Below are 18,699 nucleotides of genomic sequence, written 5' to 3' on the forward strand. Positions count from 1 at the left end.
TCCCAAACACACAATTATGATGTTCTCATTATTATTTTAAGTAGTTTATATGACAGACGTGCGCTGTTGCACTGAACTGTATTTTCATTTTTTGGAGTGATTCAAATCATATTTCAAGCCATTCAAAACCATCATGTTGAACAGTGCGCATCTGAAGTTTCTTAGCTTAAGGAAATAATACATAATTTATCGGCTTTAACATATCTGCCAAATGTTCTTATTGGGCCGATAACAATAAAAAAGAACATATATCGTCTGATACTGATATGGTGGCCGATATATCGTGCATCCCCAGTCATAGCCACACAAACCAATGCTCTGAAAAGTATATTTCAGTTCAGTGTAAGTGATTCATTCAAGGCATCCAATGATTGCAATCTGACTGAAGGTTTGTGACAGGCAATGACAGCAGAAGAGTTATTATAGACCTCAACAGTCAGAATAACACTGCTTAGCATGCATATAAGAAGCTTATCCTTGCATAAAACTAAATATGTTCAAAATAAACTGACTTGCACCATAAACTGACACTTGCTGACTTTCACTGCCAGCCAGTCCAGCATCTTAGTCTGATAACAAAGCTCAGTATCAGATCAATTCATCCTTTACTTGGTAACAACTCACTAAAGGAGAGCTGATAATGCCAAAGTGCTTCAATTACAGCAAAATAATCAGCAAAAATAAACTTAAAATGCTTCATTGCTGTGAAGATGACAATGGCAGCCAGCTCCTCTAGCCTCGATTCAGATGAATATTAATCAGAGCTTAAATTAGACAGACTATCTTTATCCCTTCCCTTTGGCATCAGCTAACTCTCTGAAGTTAAAATAGCAGAGGAGTGAATTAATAGACATGCAGAACAATCCATATCGATGAGACGGCATTATCAGCTCACCGACACCTGAGACTTGGAATGAAAGTCTCAGTTAACGTGAGGTTTCTTTGAAGATTGATTGAGATCGATGCTCTTAAAATAAAACTTCCAAAAGGGGGGTTTCACAGCGATGCCATTAACAGGGTTCCCACACCTTGGTTAACTTCAAATTCAAGGACCTTTCAAGGACTTTCCAGGTCCAATCCCCTCAAATTCAAGGACTTAATGTGGGAACACATTTGTTGTGTCGAACAACGTTGAGGTTCAATCGTAGTTTTTTTGTGCGCACGTGAACGTCATGGCAACGTACAACACAAAGTACCTCACGCTAGTGGTGTCAACAATAATCGATTCGGCGATGCATCGCAATGCGGGGCATGCACGATTCAGCATCGATGCGGCAAAGTGCCATAATCGATTATGTCACTGTTTTAGGGGTGTAACGGTACGCGTAGCCTATTCGTATTAAACCGTTTGGTACAAGGCACGCATTTTCAAACCGAACGGTTATTATTTCAAATGTAAGCGCGTCGCGAGCGCGCTCATAATGCAGACGCTGGTGCGACCACAACATCAAATTATGGCAAACGCAATGTAAGCGGAACGAAACTGAGCTACTCGTGACGGACTGTTTATCAGTTTGGACCAAAGCAGCGCGAGCCGATCTTATACTACACAGCGCTAATAAGAGATCCAGTAAAGAAAGCATTTGAACTCGCCTCTAAAGTAATAACATCGCTGCGAGATCTAGTGAGAAACATTCACATTTCTCCGTTATTAACGGATCAAACAGCGCTGACGTGGAAACCAGGAAGAAACATTGTGACATGAATGAACTATCCGGTGTCCACAGATCTGCAATATTCACCATGGATTTACTGTAGTAACAGTAACTGCAACTTTGGAAGTTTGCCAGGAATAGTAGGCTATAATGCTTTCAAGTAACGTTATGTCGGATTTATTTCGAGATTATGAATAACATTGCTGCCCTCAAATGTTAATCTGAACTAAAATAAACATTTGTTTATAAGCACAAAATATTACATTTAATTTTTTCCAAGGAGCTGTTTTGTTTTATATGCTCCTAAGAAGAGTCAATTATAGCTCCATCATTGCTCAAAGAAAAAAAAAGTCATACTTTATGATGTTAGTTTTAATAAAAAAAGAATTTAAAAAAAAAATAAAAATCAAGGAAATTTCTCTGGCATTTCTTTCTTTTTGCTGTATCGAAAACGTACCGAACCGTGACACAAGTGTATCCTATTGAACCGAACCGTGAATATTGTGAACCGTTACACCCCTACACTGTTTATTTTCTGGCCTTGAGTTGGACAATAAAGTTGAAATTTAATTTCAAATGGTTCTCAAGCAGAGAGAAGAGAAACATTTCTCATTCAAAGCACTGAAAGCAGTGATTTATGTTTTCTTTTTCAGGTTTGAAAATGCCATATCCATACCCTGTACCATTCAATTTTATTTTATTTAATGACATTTATGTCAAAGATACAGGAGAGTGATAATACACACATAGCAGCCAATAAAATCTGTTGTTCAATATCTGACTGCTTGTATTGCCTCATGACTGTTGTGTGCAGTAGAATTCTGATGCATCGCAATGCATCGTAGAATCGAATTGAATCGAATCGTTACCTGGTGAATCGTAATCGAATCGAATTGTGAGGGCAGTGCCAATGCACACCCCTACCTCACGCGGGAAACACTTAACGTAACGCGTAAATGCGCGTAGCTAACATAAATCAAGCAAGCTAGTATTTATAGGCCACCAAGTAATGGCAAAATAACACATTAGCGGACCGGAGGAAATAATATGGAATTTTTTTCCAGAAAACTAAACAAACAAAATAAATTTCACTTTCAAGGAACTGTATATATTATGTTCATTTTCAAAAACTTTCCAGGGCCTTGAATTTTTTTTTTCAGATTCACAAACTTTCAAGGATTTCAAGGACCTGTGGGAACCCTGCATTAAAGAACAAGTCTGGGTTCTCCAAAGAACCTTTCAGTGATCAGATCCTAAAAAGAACCACTTTTTTCTTAATGTGAAGAAGGTTTTAAAAAATCTAAAGAACCTTTTTCCACGATTAAGAAACTTTTGTGCAATGGAAAGATCCATGGATGTTAAAGGTTTGTCAAGGAAACATCAAAACCTTTATTTTTAAGAGTATACATGGTGTATTTCTAAGAAGAAATGTACATAATGTTCCAAGATAAGCAAGTGATTTCAACTTAGCACTTCAACTAAGGAATGCTATGAGAAACACTGAACACATACTGTATTTTACTTTGCTCAGGTGTGTCGACTTAGAAAACTCACTGAGGAATGCTTGAACTACATGCATGCTGAAATCAAATCTTCAATGACTGACCGATGAGTGCATATTTAAAATCTCAACAAGAATCATTTCACACCATTAAAGTCACCTTAAAAACAAAACTGACATTTTTTATTTTTTATGCAATATTGCAGTGTTTATTCTAAATGATTTATCTGTGCACATCGTATTAAATTCATGTAATCTTGAATCAGAATAACTTCCCCTCATCTCTTCTCTTCTCTGATGACGAGGGCGGGGCAACCTGTCAATCACATGAGATCAGCCAATAGCAAACCACAACCATCCAATCAATTCCCCACAGACAAAATCAAGCCCCGCCCACATTTGTCCTCGTTTAAGAAACGTTTCACTCAGATAGATGTCACAAAAGGGAAGAAAAGACGAGCACAACTTCTGTTTTCATGACTTTAACATCAGACTTGCCTGATTTGAATATATACAAAAGAATGATATTTGAGAGATGCAGCTGAGGAAACTTTTATCAGTAAATAACGTTTAAAAAAATCTATTAAAATAATGTTTAAAAAACAGGAAAAAGCACAATTACAGAAAATTTCACCTATCAACTGTGTCACGTTAAACCTCTTAAGCTGGTGCATGACACAATATTAATCTGTTTCCATAAAGTTCTTCAACCTTCAGAACAAAGTTGCTACACCAACACTCTGGTGTATTTCCAAGTCAACCGATTTCAATATTCCAATTTCCCATTCAACTAAACATGTTGATTTTTGTGACATCATAAAATAAACATCTACCAGAAAACTATTCATATCTTGAGAAAAGTTTCTCTCACTTATAAACCTTTTATTTTTAGGATCACTTGATGAATGTTCAAAAGAACATAATTTATTTAAAATATGTTTTATAACAATGTAAAAGTCTTTACTGTAATTTTTAATCAATTTAATGCATCATATTATATATATATTTTTTTAAATGTATTGATCCCAAACTAGTGTGAATAAAGGTCAGGGTTAGACTGATCTGTCTTAAATAAAGAATAACCCTGCTGAAGACGGCAAGTACAGCAGGTCTGAACAAAGAACATGTTTAATCTCTAATAAAAAATTCATTCAGCCAACTCAACTGCCCTATATAAGAAAATAGTCCTTAACACCCTCTCAATTATTCCGATCAAGCTTGCTGTCGACATGTTCACACATGTGGAGTACACATATCAGCAGTGTGTTTCAGCACATCAGACTCTGAGTCCGCCTGGAGTGTGTGAGAGTCAGTCTCAGTCTCTCAGCGTTTGATCTTGAGTCGGTTCAGCGGCTTGAGAATGCAAATGTCTTTGAACGTCTCATGTGACTGTGAGCGATCCGTCACCAGGCCATTCCAACACATATTCTTTTTACACAACTGGATTTCTCAAGCATTTCTCCTCATTTGATACTCGCCAAACATTTCAACATAACATGCATATTTCTGCTGCTTAACGTGCCCTTATTATGCCATTTTTAAGGTTTCTAATTTTGTTTTGGAATCTCCTACAAAAGGTTTACATGCATCCAAGATCAAAAAACACTGATTTTCTCATTATATTAAGTGCAGCATCAGCTCTTTTCTCACAGTGTCTAAAACGGTTCGTTCGAAGATTCAGTCTCTCTAAACCCCGCCTCTCTGAGAGCTGCTCTGCTCTGATTGGTGAGAGAGCAAACGCTCATTATCATATCTGAATCTCCGCTCTTGACACACAGCGATACGAACAGTAACGATGGCGTGGGTTTCACCGTATCAATCTCATCAAAGTGGATTTGCTTTGTCAGCAGAAAACAGCGTCTTCTCGACATGAACAACACGAACCAAACTCTCCCAGTCTCAGATACACTACAGTGTTTGAGGGCGGAGCTAAGAGACGCTGCTCAGCCAATCAAGAGCATAGACTGGCATTATGCAAATTAGTTACAAACCTACGTAGGTTCAGCAGGAAGTGAGACTGAATTACTGACGACTTGTTTCAGTTCAGAATCATTTCTTTCTTTTAGGAGACATTAACTCCATTTATCGGCACTCTAATCTTTTACATTCACAAACAGCTACAGTATACACACTACATTAACGGTAATATCCGAAAAAGCATAATGGGGCACTTTAGTGCACATCACAAATGCAGGAATCTAGTGTTTTGCTGTCTTATAAAGTGTAAACGTCACTTTAAAAGCAGAACAGCATTCACTAAGGAATCATTCATTAACTAAACAGCTCTCCAGTCACACTGCCGTCTACATCCAGGCTTTCAGCTTATGCTGTATGTCACGTCCCTGATGACCAATCATGAAGAAGAATCAGAAGTGTTTTGAAGAGCCAAAGCATCTATAACAAGTACACCCCTGAGATGATACTGCAAGATCCTACCAGAAAGCGTTTAATATGTATGATCACTCACAGTTTTGCCACAGATATTTAGGCAGAGGCTGTTTTCAGTGGAATAGTGTACATGTACTCTCCCTAAAGATCCATTATTATGTTTTGTTTGTAAAGCAGAAATCCTCAGGTTCTCTATTCTCCTGACTGTATATGCTGAGATAGGACTTCTTCAGTATGCTGACAACAAAAGGTTTAGAAATGTAATTTTGGCTTTTGGCCCTACAAGTGACAGTATCTAGTACAGTATGACTCCTCAATTAAAGATGGAACCACCAAAACAATGTTTTGGGATATTTTCAGTCTAAAAGGTTAAGATGCATTTACCCCATCTTTATTAAACTTGAGTCAAGTGAATGCTTTAATCACATATATTCTCGAGATGCATGTATAGGATGAATCAGGGTTTAAACAAGTAAACATTTTCATTAAAATCAAAGGCAAAATGTTATTTATACAAGCATGGCAATTCAACGAATCTAAGAAATGCTAATGGAATTGCAGTCATACTGTATTTGGAACCAGGCCAAATCAGATCAAACAAGTTCCTACTGGATAAAATGTGTGTTTTTTTCTTCAAAAGTTCAGTTTATCTAGATTCCAAATCATTATATCTATGTAAAGTGAACCGTATCCAAAAAGCTTATTTCACAATTGTTTACATTCTGCTGAAAAGCCTATGATAGGCTGTTAAAGGACAGGATCCATTGTTACATAATAACCCATATACTGTATTGTACATGTGACAGCACGCAGGGCTATGGGGCATGTTGTCACAAAAGGTAAACATCTGTTTAAGGAATATTTTTTTTTCCAGTGTGAGAACAGTGGAGATATCCGATGGCTTCAGGCATAAGCTCATACAAAAACTCACTTTCAAATATAAAGACCTTTACAAATAGTTACTGAAGTAAAAAGAATGACAACTAGCCCTGTCTGAGCGTATACCCCGTCATTCCACAGACCGAATTTAATAAGCATAAATCACTAGATCACGTGTGATTGAAGAGATGTTAAATCTTTACATTATTCCTAGTTCAACTGATCTGCCAATACGATCGATCAGACGTCATTCGATACAAGCATCATTAGATCCCAGATAGCAAGCACAGTCGGGCCGATTCCGGCTGAAACGCGTCACTGTTGGCTCACTGTCGGCACCGGTGAACAGATAATGGGCCAGATCCGTGCCGACTGTGCATAACACATCTGGCTGACTGACGGCTTTTTCTGTATGGGCCAGCCTCGGCTGAAAGCAGTTGTACTCGTGCTGGCTGACTGACGGCTTTTTCTGTATGGGCCAGCCTCGGCTTAAAGCAGTTGTACTCGTGCTGGCTGACTGACGGCTTTTTCTGTATGGGCCAGCCTCGGCTTAAAGCAGTTGTACTCGTGCTGGCTGACTGACGGCTTTTTCTGTATGGGCCAGCCTCGGCTGAAAGCCAGTAGGCCAGTCGTGCTCTGACAGACGACTTGTTAATATAAAATGTATAATTATAATTAGTCTACATGCAGCATCAGCGCATTTCCAAACAGCCGATTTGTAATGCATTCCTTGTCCAATACAGATCCTTGCACATAATGAATGAATGAATGAATGAATAAATGAATAAATAAATGAATGAATAAATAAATAAATGGGCTACATGCATTAATGAAGTAAAAAAAAGTACAAACCTTACAAATAAACTGAGAGGCACATTTATGCGGTTGACAGACATAACACAGTATATGGCCCGCCATTGGAACTGACGCAGCCAGTTGTCATGCAGTTTTGGCGGCAATTCTAAAATATTATGCGGCAGACGGACACTATACAGTACACGGCCCGCTTCTGCTAAGCGACTATCGGCCCACTATCTGTGGAACGGCCACTATACGACTGTCATCATCGATTTGAATCTGCAGCGCGCGAAACTCGCTCACTTGGACATCATCACCGGTAAGTGGAACATTGATTGCATTTGATGTTTAACTTGCACAATCAAAACGTTTGGAAAGTTTTTTGTTTTGTTTTGTTTTTGTTATCTAGTTAAAAGATTGTATTCTCCAGTAAGTTACTCGCAAGGTATTAGTAAGCATATTTTAATGGTTATGAAGCAAGCTAGTCACACGCAGGAACATTTAGCAATTATGGGGAGTAAAAAAAATAGACAGCACCTCGTTAAAGTTTTCGTGCTCTAGTAATCTAAGCATATAGCTTAATTTTATGGGACAGAATAATATTTACATCGTTAAAGTCGATAGAAACTCATGTTCCCTCGAGCTCTTCTTCATCATTGTTCGTTCAGCATTCAAAACAGCCCATCACGTCGTTATGACATTCAGCAGCACGAAATTTGATATATTCCCATTATAATGCTTGATCGGTTGATAAAAGGAATGTGTATTTGCATAAAATGATTAGTTTGCTGTTTCTAAATTATGTCACACTCAATCACTAACGTTACCGGTTGTCTGTGTTATACTAATTGGGCATCATGCGGATATCTGGAATTTATAACTGTTTAGAAATAAATGATCAATAAACGGTTGGACAGATTTACACTAGGATTTGTTAGCTCAACATCTCTTGTGCCGTGAACTTTTAAACGTGCACTTGCGCAGCACTGCGCACAGTGACTCGATGTTGCTTTAAGCACATCATTCTGCACCCGGGCTGTGCATAAACTGTGTGTGCCGTTCTGTTTTAAAGCATATCATATTATCATAGTTTTGCGCACTGAAAGATTATTCAAAGATTATCTTGTTCTTGTTGTATCTATCATATACCGTTCACCCAATTAAAAATCTGCACAATACTTAAAATAAACATCTTTTAATTTTATACTCTGTGTGTGTGTGTGTGTGTGTGTGTGTGTGAATCTTTACATTCATATATAATAATATAAATTGTTTTTCATGAATGTATTTTATAAGAATACAAATAGCAATTTTTATTAACATTTTAGATTTGATAAAAATTTAGTACTGTGCACTTAAGACTTTTCAAAAATTACTTTTGCTGCTCTATACTCACCTAGTTTAATAAATTAATTTGCCATAGCTTATGATGATATGTTTTTATTCATTTGTTGTTTTTCTCTATAATAAAGTAGTGTTTATTTAGTGGATTCTGGACCGTGTAACAAATAAAAGAGTGACCATTAGTCCCACAAACACAGATGTAGATATTCTATAGTGATTTCTATAGTGATTTTTTTTACACACACACACACACACACACACACACGTGAATGATACATTTATGGCCTTTTCTGTGATTGGGCAGTATTTTGTGATTGTTTCAGTTAGTAGGAATTAATATGAGAGACAGAAAGAGAGAGATTTTTATACTAGTGCAACATTTTTAATGTTGATTTCTCATTTATCTGTTTCCCTAGGTTGGAGAAAGAAAACGGTTTCCCTAGGTTGGAGAAAAGAAAAACTTAGGTAAAAACATGGATAGACGCAGTCTTAGAAAACGAGCAGTGAAACGTGTGAGTTCTATGTTTGATTCATTTCAAGATGAGTTACAGGCCTGTGGAGCTGCAGAGAACGCTACAGTGAGTATCTGTAATTCAGCTGAATACCAAGATCAGGGTGACCAGGGAGAAATTTCTGACATTGAAGATGATTCTCAGAGTGATGATGACAAAGAAAATGTCAGTATATCACTAACTGAGTCTTTGTGTGACTGGGCAGTTCATTTCAGGGTATCTTTAGTAGCTTTGACTGCACTTCTGGCCATCTTGAGAGTTCATCATCCTTTTCTACCAAAGGATGCTAGAACTCTTCTCAATACCACTACTTCTTACAACATCCAAACTGTAGCTGGTGGAACTTACCACTACTTTGGCATTTTGAAAGCTTTTTCAAAAAGTATGGAACGGGTCTGGTCTCACATTCCAAGCAGACATGAATTCAAATTGCAGCTGCATGTAGATGGTTTGCCTTTGTTTAAGAGTTCTTCAGTTCAGTTCTGGCCAATTCTTGGCTTGCTACAGGGTGTTGTGAAGAAACCAGTTGTCATTGCTCTATTTTGTGGTACCTCAAAGCCAAGTTGTCTGGGTGAGTATTTAAAAGATCTTGTCAGTGAGTTACAAGTGCTAAGCAAAGGATTCCTTATAAAGGGGAAACAGTGCTTCTTGAAGGTCACCTCGGTCATCTGCGATGCTCCAGCAAGAGCTTTCACCAAAGGAACAAAACTTCACAATGGTTACTCAGGTTGTGACAAGTGTGTCCAAACAGGCATTTATCTTAAACATAGGATGACATTTCCAGAAGTCAACAGCCCACTCCGAACTGATCTTTCTTTTGAAATGATGTCTGATGAGGACCATCATGTCACAAAGTCACCATTAATTGATGTAGGTATAGGCATGGTGTCATGCTTTCCTCATGATTACATGCATCTTGTATGTCTTGGAGTGGTACGCCGACTGTTGGATTTGTGGATTGCATCAGGGCCCTTACTCTGCCGCTTGTCTTCTCATCAGATGAACCTTATCTCTAGTGAACTTGTAGGCCTGAGACGTTTCATTCCCATGGATTTTGCTCGTAAACCCAGGGGGCTTTCAGAAAGGCTCAGGTGGAAAGCCACAGAGTTGCGACAGTTCTTGTTGTACACAGGGCCAGTGGTTCTCCAAAATGTGTTGTTGGCTTCAGTCTACAACAACTTCATGTTGTTATCTGTTGCCATTTTCATCCTTGCAAGTCCTTCATTGTCTGCAGATCTTCACGACTTTGCACACACATTGCTTGTGTCATTTGTGACACATTTTGGTGAATTGTATGGTCCTGAATTTGTTACTTACAATGTTCATGGGCTTACCCATCTTTCTGGGGATGTTCAAATACACGGGAATCTGGACCTAATATCTGGATTTCCATTCGAGGATTATTTAGGTAAGTTGAAAAAGATGATAAGAACCCTGCACCATCCACTGGCCCAGGTTATTCGGCGAATCTCTGAAATGGAACCTTTTACAGGAAATGATGAATCGTCACATGGAAAGAGAAAGTTGCAAAAGGAGCATAACCGTGGCCCAGTTCCACCCTCCATGATGGGTCTACCCGTACTTCAATTCCAGGAGCTTGTCATAGGTGGTACCAAAATTAATGTATCAAGCGAGGCAGACAGATGTGTAAAGATTGGTGGCTCCATTGCTTTGATTGACAATGTCCTTCAGTCTCAGGGCAAGATATATATTGTCTTCAGGGAATATGAATTAATGGAACCGTTTTTTGAGTATCCTCTGAATTCTTGTGAGCTGGGTATCTACCTGGTTGGCAAAATCTCATCAAGCCTGAAAATCATTCAGTTGTTTGATCATGTTGAGAAATATGTGAGGTTACCAAAACAAGATAAATTTGTTGCAGTGCCACTACTGCACTGTCAATGATTTAATGTAGCCATTTTTTCTTGGTCAGCTTTGAAGTGAAAGGAGAAACTGAATAAAAGCTGCTAGTTCCAGTGTTCCTGTCATCATAATTATTATTATTATTATTATATTCAGTTTTTTTATCAGTTTCCTTTGTTCTTAGTTTCTCTGTCTGGACCTAGAATCTCGGTTTGTTTGATTAGTCATTTCATCCACCTGTTATCATATAATTAGCTAAGTTCTCTGGTGTATAAATACTTTGCGTTTGGTTCAGTTCAATGTTGGTCATCTTCAGTATTAAGTTGGTTGTGTTTATTTCTCCTGTGTATTCCCAGAGCCAATGCAAACTGCTCAGTCCATCTCAGAGCTAGGTGCGGACCTCTGCCTAATTAGATCTGTGGTCTCCAGATCCACTCCCCTGCCGAGCCCCCACCCTTGAGTCTTCGCCCTTCATGCCGGTTCTGTCCGGCCATCTGGGTGATCCGGTTCCATCCGTAAATCTTCCTCCTCCTATGTCCCTGCTTGACTTCCTGGTCCCATCTTCTTTTTTTGTCCATTTTGTCAAGTTCCTTGTATCCATCTGTCCCACTGGTGCCGTCCTGCTCCTCTGCTCTGTCCCAGCCACTTGCTCCATGCAGCTATCCGGCGCTGCTTCGGGCTTTCCGTCCACCTGCTCGACTAGAGGTTGAGTCCCTGGCTTCACATCAGGCCTCTAGGCCCTTGTCTCCACCTCGACCTGTCAGCCTGGCAGCTCTGCGCTCCCTCGACTCCACCATGGTTCGTCAACCCTGGGACTCATCCCGGCTCCCTCTTCCCTCCGGATCAGCTGTCATCGCTCTGCCTCCAGCTGTGCCTCGACTCTCCACGCCTTCAGCTCCACCGGGCTTCTTCCCTCTAGCTTCTTTGTTGTCCTCACTCCCTCCGCCTCGAACCAACAGCTCCACAGTGGGCTTCCAGGCCCTGGATATTGCCAAATTTCTATTCTAAAGAGATTTCTAAATAACAATTCCCTTGCCACACTTGTATATACAAAAATATTTGGTTTTGATTTAAAAAAATAAATCCTAAAATAAAATTTGGGCATAAAATGGGGTGGAAACATGAATATGCGCTAAAATATGTTTATATTTGTGTATATGCTTATCAAAACTAGATTTTGTTCTAACAGATATGTTTAAGGTAGTTGAGTTTTCCGAAACGAGGGAGGTGGAGCTGGTCCCAGGCATTTGGGTCGAGAATGGCCAGTGCTGTTGGCCTAAATCATTAAGGGGCATGGCCCTCTACCAGGCCATCAAAAACATGATGGCTCCCAACCAAGACTGGGACCGGTGGGAGGTCCGAACAATGTTTTCTACAGGTAAATTTTATATTTTCATGCTGGTTTTGACTTATTCTGCCATTTTAGTGTATACATGACCACTGGCTAAGTTACATTATTACACGACCCTCTGGAATGTGTGACATTGATTGGTCCATTGCAGCATTTGATCGAGCAAGTGGTTCATTATTAGATTATATTGTCCAACCCGCAGTATAACTGACCGTTGTTAGGCTCAACAATGTGTGTGTATGCTGTTTGTAAATTTTTTAGCCTGAGTCTTGCAAAGTAATACATTTTTTCCTCCTTGAATTGAACTTTTTTTTTTTTACAGACAGTTATGAAGAGGGCAGGAGGAAGGCCAAAGAGGCAGAGACCTGGTCAGATCTCCAGTCCGAGGCAGAACTGTCTGGCCAAAGACCACCTAGGCGTAAAATGTATGGATATTTTTTCAGCACATTACTATTCCTTGATGCTTTCATGCTGTATTTTAAGCAATATTTATCATGAAACATTGTAGAATTTGTCAATATAGTTGGTTTAATTTTGATCAATTTTGTTTATTATTAAAATAGCAAGAATGTCCGTATTGGTCCACCCGGAGGTCAGGAGGAGTGTCTGTTAGACTCTGAGGATGAGTCTGCCCCACCACCCAAACAAAATGTGCCATCTGCCCCCACTATACACTTCCCTACAGGGACCCCAAACACCAGTTTCCCCTCTGATACCACCACCACTTTACCACCACTATCACCAGCACCACTTGGCACATTTTCTGACATGATCCAAAACTGGCAGCCGATGGACAATATGCCATGTGAGTTTTCTTTTGCTTTCTTATTTGCTTTTTTTGTAGGTATTAATTTTGTAGAATATTTTATCCTCAATTCAAGTTTTCTTTTGTAGCACTGCCAGGTTATCAGACATTTCGAGTGCCCCCCCGGCAATCATCAGAATCAGGTAGGACTAACAGTGAATTTCACTCAGCCATCATACTGGAATATGTATAAGTTATATTAATAAGTAAATATAAGTAATAAGACTAAGGACCAGATTTATTACCAGCTTGCACCAGTGCAAACTTTCTTTTGGGGTTAAAAAACACTTTCAGGATTTACTAAATGACAATGAAAAATTAGTGCTGAAAAGGCATGGACAGGGTATTTTTGCGGCTGATGCAATATGCAATATTGTTATATTCTTAATATTAAATATTAAGTATATAAATATTCTTATGCAAGAAGTTGCATAATGCATTTGTTGGAGTTTCACTATCAGATACTAAATTTATGAGAGGAGAGTTTTTGAATCACAAAGTGATTTACAAAGACTTGTGCTCGTCAGTTTACTGGTATTTGCACCATTGTTGTTTAGTGGCCCAAAAAAGCAGCTGCCAATTTGCGCTGCTCTTGGTAGATTGCCTTGGTCATTATGGAAATGAATTGGTGAATCACTGCTGAATTTCAGCAACATACAGAAAAAATGTCATATTTACACAGGTTTATATTTTTGCAATGTTCTAAATTTACTAAAAAATCTTTTTTGGAATTGCTCTCACACTAATTTGTCCTGTTTAGTAAATCTGTCCCTAAGGATGCAGATGTATATTTTTTTGTTACTTTTTATTATTTTTTTTCAAAATCATGAACTTCTTTATTATAGCCATGTTGAAGGAGGTGTTGACAAAAGTAGAGATGGTGCTGGACCAACAAACAACCATCCTAAGACTGCTGCAACTGCGGGAGGCCCAGGTGCAGCCTTTAGGTATTGAGGAAGGTTTACTGCCCCTGCAAGACCTCACCCAACTGCTCAGTCTGGAGCAAAGGATGCAGCACAACCCAGATTTCAAGCAAACGCTGGTGAGAATTTCTTTCTTTCTAGTTATTAATTATTTATTTTATAATTTCTACGACATTCAGTGCTTGGGTCACTTTTTCCAAAACTCTTAATACAGTTTTCCTTACCAGCTTGGCACAGCAATAAATGTTAAATTTAAAATGGACTACAACTACCAAATCACTTAATACATGTCCCAAACAGGTTTTCTGCGGGCCCTTAAAAAGTCTTATATTTAGTTTGATTAAATTTAAGGCCATAAAAAGTCTTAAATGGTACAACAAAAGTCTTAATGAAGTAGAAGAATTGGACATACCTTATTTATTTTTATATTGTATGGGTTTGTTCTGTAACGGAATACGGTTTTCATTTTATTTGTGCAGGACATTTTATTTAAAAGAGGTATTTAAAAGTCTTACATTTTAAAAACTCTGCAGATACCCTGCCAAATCAACTCATTCTTACATAACAATAGCAAAGTTTGTCACTCAACAACGACCTTAAAAAAACAGATAGCGTTACACAGACTTGTTGTATAAAATTTCTTTACTAAATAAAACTCAATAGTTTTGAAAAGAGTATGCACACTTGTGCAAATGGCCCTGTAGTTAGAGTTTTGGTCATGTCATGAGAAAATAATTCATATAATTTTAAAGATGTAGGCTAGTCATTGAAATTGTGCCAAAGCAATGATAAATGATCCACAGTTTAGCCCACATAAACTGTTTTTTGTGCTCACTGTGTGAAGAGGTTTGAAAAACTGATATTAGTATTGAATAACTGGTCCTAGTGGCTGTAAAAAACAAAAACAAAAAAAAACAACTGTAAATAATTAGATACTAAAAGTGTTTTTTTTTTTTACTTGCAACACCACTTTTGAAACAACATGAACATGAGGAAACAACTATAACCTATTTTGGTAGAGGTGATAAACAGACCGTAGACAGGAGCGCTGACACAGGTGACAAAGCAATACATATTTATTAATAATTTTTATATTGTTTTAAAAAAAAATTGGTTTCAGGTAAACTGGTTGGGGCTTATTGGTGGGGCGGATATACGTGACTGCACCTGGCGCATAATGAAGAGGGTGATTGCCAACTCCCTGGCGAAGAACATGAATTGGCGGGGAGTGAATGGAAAAACTTCACTGGCCACTCTCCAACTCAGAGAAGCAGTGATTTGTAAGTATTTTGTTTTGTGCACATACATAAAAAGTTACATGTGTATTGAGTCCTTGGGATTATAAAAAAAACTGTAATGCTTAAGCTTTAATGGTAGTGACCTTACAAATAGTATCCCTTTATTTTAAAGCTGCAGTTCGGAAGAACCCCCTCACGGCTAATGCTGCTGAGATCGTGGTTGAGGGGGCCATGAAGAGGTGGCTCCAGCTGGCAGTAGATCGAGAGGGTGGACGCAAAAGAAGGCTTTTGCAAAAGGAAGTTGTTTAGTGTCTGTGTGTGAGTGCGTGTGTGAGTGCGTGTGAGAGTGTGTGTGTGTGAGAGTGAGTGAGTGTGTGTGTGTGTGTGAGTGTGTGTGTGTGCGTGTGTGTGTGTGTGAGTGAGTGAGTGAGTGTGTGAGTGCGTGTGAGTCTGTGTGTGAGCAAGGTTGTTTGTGAGTAAGTGTGTGAGTGAGTGTGCGTGTGAGTGTGTGTGTGTGTGTGTGTGTTTGAGAGTTAGTGTGTGTGTGTGTGTGTGAGTGAGTGCGTGTGTGTGCAAGTGCGTGAGCGTGCGTGCAAGTCTGTGTGTGAGCAAAGTTGTGTGTGAGCAAAGTTGTGTGTGAGTGTGTGTGCATGAGTGAGTTTGTGAGTGTGTGTGAGAGTGAGTACGTGTGTGTGAGTGCATGTGCGAGTGAGTGCGAGTCTGTGAGCAAGGTTGTATGTAAGTGTGAAAGTGTGTGTGAGTGAGTGTGTGCATGAGTGAGTGTGTGCATGAGTGAGTTTGTGTGAGAGTGAGTGCGTGTGTGAGTGAGTGTGTGTGTGTGTGTGCGTGTGAGTGAGAGAGTGCGTATGTGTGTGTGTGTGTGAGTGCATGTGTGCGTAAGTGAGTGCTTGTGTGAGTGAGAGAGTGCGTGTACAGTATGTGTGTGTGTGTGTGTGTGCATGTGAGTGTGTGTGCGTAAGTGAGTGCTTGTGTGAGTGAGAGAGTGCGTGTACAGTGTGTGTGTGTGTGCATGTGAGTGTGTGTGCGTAAGTGAGTGCTTGTGTGAGTGAGAGAGTGCGTGTACAGTATGTGTGTGTGTGTGTGTGTGCGTGTGAGTGTGTGTGCGTAAGTGAGTGCATGTGTGAGTGCAGTGCGTGTGTGTGTGTGAATGCGTGTGTGAGTGCGTGCTAGAGTGTATTCTTGTAAATTGTTTTAATTTGTTTTTACAAAAAAATGTTAACTTGCATATTTAAGTGCACTTGTTAATTGTTATAAATGTTTGTTTTATATTAAATGTTTATATTACCATGTTGTTAACAAAATGTTCATGTATGTTATTTGTTCATTTTGAATAAAAGCCCAATCTTTTTTAATTATTGATTTTGTTTTCCCTGATAAAATTAATTACATTTAGCAGTTTCTGGGCCACATCTGGCCCGGGGACCAAGCCGTCTCTCAGCCAGATCTGGCTTACAGTGCCTGGGCCAGACCTGGGCCATATCAATAAATAAGAGTCATTTTACAGGGTGTGGGCCAGACCTGGGCCATATCAATAAATAAGAGTCATTTTACAGGGTGTGGGCCAGACCTGGGCCATATCAATAAATAAGAGTCATTTTACAGTGCCTGGGCCAGACCTGGGCCATATCAATAAATAAGAGTCATTTTACAGTGCCTGGGCCACATCTGGGCCAGAGGAAGTTGTTTGAGTCCGTTTTCAGTGTGTTGGGCCAGTTTTGGGCCGGGGACCCAGCCATAACTGGGCCAGAATTGAAGCAAGGATGAGGCCCAGAGGTGGGCCAGACAAATTTTGCTATCTGGGATGTCTTTAGGAATAAACCTACCTCGCATTGGGTTCTGAATCCAGAGGATTCCTCCGATGAGGTGTGGAGATTGCCCTAACATCATGTCACCAGAGCAGGTGGTCGAAACAAACCAAACACCTGTCTAACAGAAGCGCCTTATGAAATCTGATTAATAATAATAACGCGCTCGCGCAGATCCGCTCCTCAATGAAGCGCGCATCGCATCCGAATCACCAGAGTCAAAGAGTCGCACAAAACACAGCTTTTACAGATTAAAACGGTGAATTGTGAGCATGCACATGCCGTGTTGTGTTCTGCTTCTCTCAGTGGTCTTCTTCTGTGAATCAGGGGATGAGCGCGCAGACTGAATGATGCAGATCGTCAATCTTTACAGTACATGCATAGACTGCTCTCTCTCTCACACACACGGCCCCGCGAGCCCATCTCTATGTCATAGCTTTCCAGTGTAAGAGCAGGGCAAAGATCTGCGGCTGATCGGCAGCCAATCATAATCCCAAACCTGCTGTGTGTGTGTGTGTGTGTGTGTGTGTGTGTGTGTGTGTGTACTTGTGGCGTTCATTTCAATACATAAACATTTCAGCATAAATGGATGTTTAAAGGCTTACCTTGAACAGCCATGCTGCTAGTGCTTGAGTTCGGGCATCATGGGAAGGTAAAGCTGCTGGTTGTCTGTGATTCTGCCAACGCGTCTCGCTTATTAACACTTGCCAAGCAAAACCCTCTGTGAATCCGAGCGGGCTGGAGAAGTGAAATCTGCTCTCAGGGGATCATGGGAAGTGGAGTTGATGGAGTAGTGGAGTTAGTGGAGTTAAACCTTTAACTTACTGGATCTGCAAGCACGCTGTTAGACCGGTTTCACCTCACTTTATTTAGACAGCATGGACACGTTTGTTTGTTTGTTTGTTTGTATCTATTTATAGGCGTATATGAACATAGTATTTAAAATGCATCAAATGTCACAGACGGTGTGCGTGCGTGTGTGTGTGTGTGAGAGAGAGAGAGAGAGAGTATGAGTGTGTGTGTGTGTGTGAGAGAGAGAGAGAGAGAAAGAGAGAGAGTATGTGTGTGTGTGTGTGTGTGTGTGTGTGTGAGAGAGAGAGAGAGAGAGAGAGAGAGAGAGAGAGTATGTGTGTGTGTGTGTGTGTGTGTGTGTGTGTGGTTACATTTGATAGTAATTAAACTTGTGTAACTGTGAACTTGTTGCATACCTCATAGCTTACTATACATTTTTTGAAATGTTCTGAAAATTGTAGCATAGACTTTCTTCATTGTTAACATTCCTTACATGTTTGAAAGACAGTCGAATAACTCTATTATGAACTCCAAACTAATCTGTACATCAAAGGCCCCTTCAAAACAAGCTCAGTTTAGTTTGTTCTTTCTCATTTGGAATGTAGAACAAATGCTTCCTTCTTATTTTATTTTTTTAATTAGATGTCCAAAAAGTACAAAACCCTGAATCAGAACAACTGGAGAGCTGCATACATTCTTTAATGAAAGAGTTTGACATCTCAGGATGAGACAGAAGCTTAAAGTGAACGCAGAGACTGAAGAGGCATCATTACAGAAACAGAACTCATTATCATGTAAACCGCTGTATTGAGCACATCATAACT

The 18,699-nt window shown here is 39.5% G+C and overlaps 2 protein-coding genes across 3 annotated transcripts in view; one reads left to right on the plus strand and one right to left on the minus strand.

The window, feature by feature from the left end:
• Positions 1 to 17,934, minus strand: part of samd12 (sterile alpha motif domain containing 12) — a 125,582-nt gene extending 107,648 nt beyond the window's left edge. Inside the window, exon 1 of one of the 2 annotated variants that reach the window (XM_084130582.1) lies at positions 17,689 to 17,934. In XM_084130582.1, coding sequence (XP_083986708.1) covers positions 17,689 to 17,701 — 13 coding nt within the window. In that variant the 5' untranslated portion in view covers positions 17,702 to 17,934. Of the gene's footprint in view, positions 1 to 17,101; positions 17,501 to 17,688 lie in introns of those variants that run through there. The other variant, XM_084130581.1, reaches the window with a different exon arrangement.
• On the plus strand, positions 12,234 to 15,584 carry LOC311093795 (uncharacterized protein; the record flags this gene model as incomplete). Its single annotated transcript, XM_084131388.1, has 7 exons — positions 12,234 to 12,318; positions 12,614 to 12,716; positions 12,855 to 13,096; positions 13,186 to 13,239; positions 13,942 to 14,138; positions 15,140 to 15,299; positions 15,430 to 15,584. The coding sequence occupies 7 exons, from the start codon at positions 12,234 to 12,236 to the stop codon at positions 15,564 to 15,566; spliced, it is 978 nt and encodes a 325-aa protein (XP_083987514.1). The 3' UTR covers positions 15,567 to 15,584.
• Positions 17,935 to 18,699: the final 765 nt, after the last annotated feature.

This window comes from Abramis brama (genome assembly GCF_963993115.1).
Source record: "Abramis brama genome assembly, chromosome: 12".
NCBI lineage: Eukaryota > Metazoa > Chordata > Actinopteri > Cypriniformes > Leuciscidae > Abramis > Abramis brama.